This window comes from Phlebotomus papatasi, chromosome 5 (assembly GCF_024763615.1).
Source record: "Phlebotomus papatasi isolate M1 chromosome 5, Ppap_2.1, whole genome shotgun sequence".
Taxonomy (NCBI): domain Eukaryota; kingdom Metazoa; phylum Arthropoda; class Insecta; order Diptera; family Psychodidae; genus Phlebotomus; species Phlebotomus papatasi.
In genome coordinates, this window is record NC_077226.1 from 523,047 (window position 1) to 532,806 (window position 9,760).

At 44.3% G+C, this 9,760-nt stretch overlaps 1 protein-coding gene across 1 annotated transcript; it reads left to right on the forward strand.

Moving 5' to 3' along the window:
• The first annotated feature begins 1,155 nt into the window (after positions 1-1,155).
• Positions 1,156-9,731, forward strand: LOC129808658 (neprilysin-3-like). The gene is made up of 4 exons (XM_055858430.1): positions 1,156-1,337; positions 1,429-1,560; positions 1,648-2,024; positions 9,047-9,731. The coding sequence occupies exons 1-4, from the start codon at positions 1,326-1,328 to the stop codon at positions 9,729-9,731; spliced, it is 1,206 nt and encodes a 401-aa protein (XP_055714405.1). The 5' UTR covers positions 1,156-1,325.
• Positions 9,732-9,760: the final 29 nt, after the last annotated feature.

Consider the following 9,760-nt stretch of genomic DNA (forward strand, 5'->3'; position numbering starts at 1 on the left):
TCTAGATTCTAGTATTCGATCAAATCGCATGATTGCAATAGGTGTGAGGACGAAAGAATCTGATATAATGATAGTGAATTATCAAGCATGGCTCTTTCTTATTTTAAAGCATGGACACAGGCAGGATTTATTAATTTTCCACCACCTACACAACAAGGCTTTCTTAGGAAAAAGATTTTTCCAGAAATATTAACCATGGTCAACCCTCAATGACCTGTAATTTAAATTTCTTTTGATAAATAATATTAACTATGAAAAATCGTATGAAATATCATCCATCGAAATTACAGATTTGGGTCTATTTTCGATTTTTGCTTCCTGGAACTAGGAACAAAGGGCTAGGCTCCTAATTTTTTCAGGAAATGTGAGGCTTAGGACTAGCTATTAAAATATATTGCCATGAGTCACAATTATTGATTAACATAAGAAAAAATTAGTTATTATCAAGGTTGGACATTATCAAGCATGGTCACTTTCCCCTACTGTTATCCCTGTCCCTAAAAGCTTTTATTTCATAAGTTTTATTGAATAAATTTTGTGCGCCACGTCGCTTGTTTTGTTTTGAATTAATGACAGATAGGTAGGGATTTTTTCTCACTTTTTTCTCGCAAATATTGAATTAAAATGATTTCATGTTACACTATTCGCACTATCTTTCGATATTTGGAAGAGTTTGTAAACGTTTTATTGAGAAATATTGCAATTTTGCTGCAAAATACAAGCCACGCAAACGAGCAAAAGAAGTTACGGCAAATGCTGATTATTGAAAATTTTGTATGGAAATTTGTCGTAACTTCCCCAAAAATGGAAGTTACGACAAATTCTGATAAATTTTTCTTAATTAAGGGCACTTACGATAATTTTTCTTTAAAATAATTTTTATTGGGCTTATAAAAGTTTCTTTTTCACAAGAGCGTTTAATAAACAAAATTACGTTGATTCCAAATATGTATATATCTCAAAATCGCAAAAATGAAGTTACGATAAATGCTGATTTAACTGACGAAATCCATTAAATTTTCCTTGGAACCTATTATGGAAAATTCCTATGGATTTTTTTTAAGGAAAAATAGTGGAAAATTCCAAGGAATTTTTCGCTTGTTATTCCTATTCCGCTTTCTTTTGCAATGGGGTACTGAAGCACCATCTGTCACATTTGACATTTTGGAGGGAAATTCAAATATGCGCGCGCGCTCTTGATGTCTGTCGTGGCGTTAAAAGTTTGTGACAATTGTTGGAGGGGGAGGGGGAGGAAGTAATGTTGCGGCGTCGCGACGCGCTGGCGCAGACAATCTTGGAAGGCATCAGGTGACAGGAGCCCCAGGATGTCCGTCAAGGTGAGTTTGTTTTTCTTTTTTGTTTTTTTGTTGCTCTTGCATAGCGCCCCTCTCTCAATTGCTACTTCCGCCCCCCCCCCCACGCCACCAGATGACCCGTTACAAACCAGCTGAATTCGTGGATGAGGACACCAGTTCCATGGGATCTGTCCATCTGGCGGCCGGAGGAACAAGTTCACCATCATCCATTCACATTCGCTACCATGCTGCCCGTCAATCTGTCGTAAGTCCTTTCGTCGCCATCTTTTTTTCTTTTCTGTTGGCACATTTTGCCTGATGCGATGCCCCCTGTCTTTGTCTTCCCGGACAGTGGACTGTGATGTGGCGTGCCCGGAGTCGACTGGAACGATGGTTGATTGTGGTATCGGGAATCTTGATTCTGTGTGTCATCACGCTGCTTCTGTGTTTGGCTGGAGGGGCTCCGGCACCGCGTGTCCTTCATGTTGAACCATCCAGCAGTAGTCCATGTCTAACTGCAAATTGCATCCATGCTGCTAGTTCCATCTTGCGGGCAATTGACACGACTGTCGATCCATGTGATGATTTCTATGCGTACGCCTGCAATCAATGGATCAGACGCAATCCCATTCCAGATGGTAAATCGATGTGGGGCACCTTTGGGGCCCTCGAACAGCAAAATCAACTGGTGCTGAAGAATGCCCTGGAGCGACCAGAGAGTCAATTGAAGTAAGTCCTATCACTGTCTTCTTATTTGAAGTATTTCTTTAGTCCTCTCTGGGCGTTCCCAAAATTGGGGAGGTCTGGGATGTATCTTGGGTTCTTCTAGCTAGAAAGTTTAGGTTCTTACCCGGAAATTACTCAACCAGGTTCTTAGCAGGACATTCCTCTCATGCCTCTACGGTACCTATTTATACTCAGTACCTTCTGTAGCTCCTGTTATTGCTCCATCGAGCTGAATCATTCTACACTCTTAGAAAAAATTAGTTCGTACAAGCTCATATGCAGTTATTAGAACTATAAAATATAGTAAATATAGACCCAACTATATATTTAGTTTGGGTAACTAAATGAAATAGTTGACCACAGTTAGTTAAAGTATCCTTTTCATTTAGTTATCACAACTAAATCAAAATAGTAATGGGTACTATAACATATTAGTTCCAATTACTAAATAAATAGGGTTGATATCCATCTTATTGGCTGTAATAACTATATCATATTAGTTGTGGTTAGATTAGATTAGATTATAAAAGGGGGCGGTGACTCAAAAGTATAATTGGCACCGCTGCACCCAGGCCTCTGTTTGGGCCCATTATGCATCCCCTAGACTACCCTAATTAAGGGCGGGGTGTGTCAAGCCAGCCAGTTCTCCGGACAAATTCCATCAAACAGGCTGGTTTTAACCCCGATAACTCATTCTGAGACAGTATTGCTTTACCAAGCAGCATCCGCCTCAGATTATACAAGCTAGGGCAGTCACGCACTAGATGTGTGACCGTCTCCTCAGATTCATTGCATCCTCTGCATATTATGTTGCATTGAATGCCCATCCTATTTAGATGTTTATTGAGGCAGTGCCCGGTTAGAAGGTTGGCAAACCGCTGTGCTCTCCAGCGGCTGCCACACACAATATAATCCGTTCGCTTCCTGTTAATTTCGGTCATAAACAGTTTGGACACGCGACACGTGTTTGCCGCTGTCCACTCCGCCTGATGAGCCTTGATCATATCTTCTAATATAATTGACTTCCTCATTTGTGAGGATAGTCCGACTACTGGTTCAGGTCCAACGAAGTCAACCCCTGCTCCCTCAACTGCAAGGCGGTCTGCTTCTTCGTTGCCTTCAATTCCTTGGTGTCCAGGTACCCAGTATAGATCAACCTCGCATTGCCGCAAAGTCAATTCCAATACCTCCTGGCATTCCGCGACAAGAGCAGATCGCGATCTCCAGCCCGATATGGAGAGAATTGCAGCTCTGCTGTCCGAAACGATTTGTATTTTCCTTCCCTCAATACCGGCCTCCAACAGTCTTTGGGTGCCCAGCGTAATGGCAGCGACCTCAGTCTGAAACACCGTGGTGTAATGGCCAAGGGACACCGATCCACTCAACTGGAGCTCTGGACAGTGGTAGCCGGCTCCTGAGGAGCCCTCAACACATGAACCATCTGTAAACAGAGTAACGGCTCCGGGTTCAATAATCTGCCCTTCGCGTTCACTCCACTCGGCTCTGGTGTATATTGTAGCTTTAACTCGTTTTTTAATAGGCTTTTCTCATCTATCATAATCATCTTTCATTAAAAGTTCAGGGTGCCTCCGGACCGGTTTATCGAGGATTCTCGTATGGCCGGCCGGATGGCAACCTACCTTCCAAGTTCCTGCTGAGCGTAACCTCAGAGCGGCCAAGCACGCTTCCGCCTTTATATAGAGCGGTAGTGGTGGGAGGCTTAGCATGACCTCAAGAGCCGCTGTTGGCGCTGTCTTGATAGCCCCCGTCACTGAAAGACACGCTAATCTTTGGAGCCGCTGTAGTGATCGCGCCGAATTTTTAAATTCGACTCTCGGCCACCAAATCACAGCTGCATAAGAAATTAACGGCCTAACTACGGTTTTGTAAATCCACAACACAATTTTCGGCGATAAGCCCCAGCTTTTGCCGAAAAGTCGTTTACAACTGAAAAAGGATCTAATAGCCGCGTCGATCCGGCCTTCTACATGACTTTTCCAGGTTAGTTTATTATCAAGTAAAACGCCTAGATATTTTGCCTCTTGGTGGAGAGAGAGATCATGCCCAAATAATTTGGGTGCTCTGTATCCATCTAGTTTCTTCCTCCTAGTAAAGATGGTTAGTGCGGTCTTTCCGGGGTTAACGGTAAGTCCGCGAACTGTACACCATCTTTCTACGATACTAAGTGCCCTCCCAAGAAGCAAAATAGCTGCCTTATAGAACCAAGTATTAAACAAGTCTTTTAGTGCACTTTTAAGAGACTTAAAGTGAGATTTTTTTGTTGAAATTCTTACAGAAGCTCTTAAGATCCTTATGAGTGCGCCACTTTACTTATAGTAATCTCATAGATGGAACCAAGAGTGTTATAAGCAAATAAAAAGATTTCTGGTTCTATAGTGCCTCACTTAAGGAATTCTACAAGACTATATTAAGAAAAAAATGCTTCTTGGGCTCTGCATTAAGTCGCATAGAGTAGGTAAAAATTTTCCTCGCACAACTATGCAGATGTCATCGGCATACCCTTGTGAATAAAGGCCTGCCGCATTCAGTTCCACTAACAAACCATCCACAACCATGGACCAAAGCAAGGGTGACAGGACCCCACCCTGAGGACATCCGTTGCTAACGGTTGCTTTTAGGCGGGCTCCGCCAATCCTCGCCTCCACAGTCCGATGTCTCACTATGTTGATTAACATTCTTTCCAAGGTATGGCCGATACCGAAGTCCTTCATAGCCTTAAGTAGAGCTTTGGAATTGACCTTGTCAAAGGCTCCCTCCACGTCCAAGAATGCTACGAGTGCCATTTCCTTGTCACTAATTGATTTCTCCAGTCGGCTCACCAACTGATGGAGAGCCGACTCGGTAGATTTACCTTTCTGAAATTTACCTTTCAGTTGTGGTTACTATCTAGCATTTATCGTGATGCCTATATCTTATTACTTACTTACTTACTTACTTATCCGGCGCTACAACCAATTACTGGTCTTGGCCTGACTCAGGACCCGTCGCCACTCGAGCCTGTTACGCGCCACTGTTCTCCAATTCCGCACCCCTAATGAGTTGGCGTCCTGGTCCACGCCGTCGGTCCATCTGAGGCTGGGTCGGCCTCGTCTCCTCGTAGCATAAAGTCCGCCCCTAAAGACTTTCCAGGCTGGGTCGTCCTCATCCTTGCGAACCAGATGACCAGCCCACCGGAGCCTATTGAGGCGTATTTGCTTGACGACAGTTACCTCTCGGTAGCGCTCATACACCTCATAGTTGTATAGGCTCCGGAATCGTCCCTCCTCACATATGGGGCCAAAAATCCGTCGTAGGATCCTTCTCTCAAACGCGGCTAAGAGTTCGCAATTCTGTTTGCTGAGGACCCACGTCTCAGACGAATACGTGAGGACTGGCAGGATCATAGTCCTATACAGCAGTAGCTTAGTCTTTATGCTTAAGTTTCTGGACCGAAACACTCTTGATAGACTGAAATAGGCTTTGTTGGCTTTCAGCAGCCGTGCGCGGACTTCTGTTGAGATGTTGTTGTCGGCTGTGATTGTTGACCCAAGGTACACGAAGGAGTTGACAACTTCAAAGTTGTAGTCCCCCATCGGGAGCCCTGTTTGACCGATGCTCTCCGTAGATGTTGCCGGAGTCGCTGCTGACGAGGCCACCATGTACTTCGTTTTGCCTTCATTTATCTGCAGCCCCAGATTTCGTGCCGCATGCTCAATCTGGATGAAGGCCTCCTGTACAGCTCTGGGATTGCGCCCCATAATGTCAATGTCGTCAGCATAGGCTAGGAGCTGCGTGGACTTATTGAGTATGACCCCCCTCATGCTCACGCCGGAATCACGGATCGCTTTCTCCAGTGCCAGGTTAAAGAGGACGCAGGATAGTCCGTCCCCCTGTCTGAGTCCGTTGTTTACGCAAAACTCTCGTGACAGTGATCCGTTCGCCTTTACTTTGCTCCTCACATCGGTCATGGTCATCCTAGTCAGTTTAATCAGTTTGTTCGGGATGCCGAATTCTCCCATGGCTTCGTACAGTTTTACCCTGACTATGCTATCGTAGGCAGCCTTGAAATCGATGAAGAGATGGTGAAGTGCTTGGTCATGCTCTCTCATCTTCTCCATAGACAGCCGAAGGGAAAAGATCTGGTCTGTTGTTGATTTGCCTGGAGTGAAACCACATTGGTATGAGCCAATAATGGTCTGAGCGAATGGGGCTATTCGACCAAGCAGAATAGAGGAGAATATCTTATAGGCGGTACTCAACAACGTAATACCTCTATAATGGCTACAGTTTGTGATATCTCCTTTCTTATGTATAGGACAGATAATGCCTATTTTCCATTCGTCTGGCATTACCTCTTCGTCCCATACACGGAGCACTAGTTGATGAACAACTCGGTGTAGTTGGGCGCCTCCATGTTGGTACAGCTCTGCTGCAATTCCGTCTACTCCTGGCGCTCTGTTGTGTTTAAGCCGACGGATTGCATTTTCGACCTCGTCCATACTAGGTGGCTCTAGTATGGCATCAACACCTTGAGTTGTTGGGACCTCCAACTCATCATTGAGCTGTCCGTTGAGAAGTTCATCAAAGTACTCCACCCATCGCTCCAGGATGCCATTCTGATCGGAAACCAGATTCCCTTGCTTGTCCTTACAGTATGAAGTTCGTGGCGTATATGGCTTCATACCCCGGACTTGCTGGTAAAACTTCCGCGCTTGGTGCGGCTGCGCTCTATACTCCTCAACTACACTGACCAGTTGTTCTTCCCAAGCTTTTTTCTTGCGTCTGTGCAGCTTCTTCTCCTGTTTTCTTAGCTCCCGGTAAGACTCCACACGTGCCCGCGTTTTCTGTGAACTAAGCATGGCTCGGTATGCTTCGTTCTTACGCTCAGTCGCCAGTTTGCATTCATCATCGAACCAGTCGTTCCGATCTTTCTTCCGACTGTGGCCAAGGATAGTGGTGGCCTTTCCAACAACGTGTGTTTTGATATGTTGCCACATATCGTTGATTGGCATCCTGTCTCCAGGGCTACTCGCGAACTTCACGAGTGCATCATCCAGTTCCTCAGCATATTTATTACGGAGCTGCTCTATTTTAAGACCATCTGTGTTGATTTGGGACATCCCCGCTGGCACAACTTCCTTGGGTGTGGATATGCGAGCCCTGAACACTGCGCCAACAAGATAGTGGTCAGAGTCGATGTTGGCCCCACGATATGTGCGTACACTCATCAGGGATGTCCGGTGTCGGCGGTCAATCAACACGTGATCAATCTGGTTGGAAGTAATCCCATCTGGTGAAGTCCATGTAGCTTTGTGTACATCTCTCCGCGGAAACCAGGTGCTTCCAACAATCAGATTGTGTGCAGCGGCGAGGTGGGTGATGCGTAGTCCGTTGTCGTTGGAAATCTCGTGCAAACTGTGGGAGCCTGCATACTGCCTGTGAATTGGCTCCCTCCCTACTTTTCCATTCATGTCACCCAAGACGATTTTAACATCGTACCTGGGGCAGGCACTTAGTGTTCGCTCCACTTGATCGTAGAACGCATCTTTTTCCTGGTCAGAGGATTCCTCGGTAGGGGCGTGAACGTTTATGAGGGTTATGTTTTGGAACATTCCCCGCACGCGTAGAGTACATAGTCTTTCACTTATCGAGGCGAAACCGATGACAGCAGGCTTTATTCTTCGGCTGACAAGGAAGCCTGTTCCGAGCACATGATGTCGAGGGTGGCAGCTATAATAAATATCATAACTCCCTTTTTCCAGGACACCCTCTCCTGTCCATCTAAGCTCTTGAAGAGCCGTTATATCAGCCTTGTATTTGGACAGGACATCGGCTAGCTGCTGAGCAGCTCGAGCTCTGTACAGAGTGCGTACGTTCCATGTGAAGACTTTTAAATCGTTGTCCGTTTTTCTTTTGCTGGGTCGTCGTCGTTGGCTCAATCCGTATCCGAGGCTCCTTCTGTCTTTCTGAACAATCTTGCTTTTACGGGGAAAGGTTGTTAGCCCCTCGCCCAACCCTCTCTAGAAGGACCAGATCCCTTGTTCGTCTGCCCCAGAATTGTGACATCCCACTGGGGTTGGTTACCCAATCTTCCGTCACGCATCTGGGTGTACCGGGGCCTACCAGGCATCTCGCCCTCTTGGAGGTGAACATCGGAATTGGGGGGAAGAGGCTATACGTTACGCATTCACCCCCCTTTAGACCCCATCTTATTATTTACGAAGATTAATTCGTAATAGTTGGCTTGTTTAGAATTATTAAAATTATTTTATGCTATTTATATCCATGTTCCATTTTCTTATACAAATTCATGTATAAGAGCATTAGCATCCAACGGAAGTTTTCAGGTAAAATGATGCACAATATTACTATGTTATGGACACTCTATAATTTATAAGCCAAATTTTTTTCAAAGTCCATGATACAATCACAAGCGACAAATGGATTTCAGAAAATATTCACCTGAGATTCGCACTGATTACTCAAGAAAAATTTGGCATATAAAGTTCCCTTAAGATAATGGGACTTGAAAGACGCGACATCCTTTCATATGCACCTCTTCCGTAAGACTGAAGTACGGTGGTTGCTTGAAGTTCAAAAAAGCTTTAACGAATTAGTAAAAAAAAACACTCTTTACTATTGAAAAAGTTGTCATAACTTTATGAAAATATAGGCCCATCTATTTACATTGGTTGTGAGAACTAAAAGGAATTAGTGACCAATATTAGTTGGGATATCGATTCGATTTAATTAACACAAGCAAATATAATTGTATGAAAGCATTATGAAATAATTGCCGCAACTTATCCACGTAAATATTGTCTTATATTCTCACTACTAATAAATTTATTATGAGCATAATGTTTTAAGAATATAAGAACTATTTAAAATAGATTTGATAATAATCGCCCGAACAACTAATTTTCATTAGTAATCACGTCTAAACTTTTCTAAGAGTGTAGCCAACCTATTTCAACCGATAACCTCATATTGGATCCACATTTTTTTTTTTGTGTTCGTTTCAGATCAAAAGCCGAACGTAAAGCAAAGATGTACTATAAATCGTGCTTAGATGAGGATGAAACAATGGAAAAACGTGGAGCTGAACCACTTCAGAAGCTCCTACGTCAAATTGGTGGATGGAATGTGACAGATAGTGGTTTCAATGTTACCACATGGACCCTCCAGAAGACCCTTCAGACACTCCAGAATCGCTACAACATGGGCGGTCTATTTGGTTGGGCTGTCGGTGAAGATGATCGCAATAGTAGTCGTCATGTTATCCAAATTGATCAAGGTGGCCTAACTCTACCAACACGCGATAACTATCTCAATCGAACGGCACATCAACGGGTCCTTAGTGCCTATCTTGACTACATGACACGGGTTTGTGTACTCCTTGGTGCCGATGAGACCACTGCACGCCATCAAATGGCCGATGTCATTGAATTTGAGACACATTTGGCTGAAATAACGGCACCACCTGAAGATCGACGTGACGAAGAGGCCCTGTATCATCCAATGACACTGACGGAACTTCAAAAATTGGCCGATTTTATCGATTGGCGCAGCCATTTTGAGGATGCATTGCGTCTGGTGAAGCGTAAAGTGACAGAAAATGAACGTGTTGTTGTCTATGCACCGGATTATTTGGAAAAATTGAGTCATCTTGTGGGAAATTACAGTAGTACAACTCGTGGAAGGATGTAAGTATGACAGCTATCAATGAATTTGATAGA

Coding starts and splice junctions, on each gene's coding strand:
- LOC129808658 (XM_055858430.1), top strand. Junction 1,561..1,647: donor ATGCTGCCCGTCAATCTGTC/GTAAGTCCTTTC, acceptor CTTCCCGGACAG/TGGACTGTGATGTGGCGTGC. Junction 2,025..9,046: donor CGACCAGAGAGTCAATTGAA/GTAAGTCCTATC, acceptor TGTTCGTTTCAG/ATCAAAAGCCGAACGTAAAG.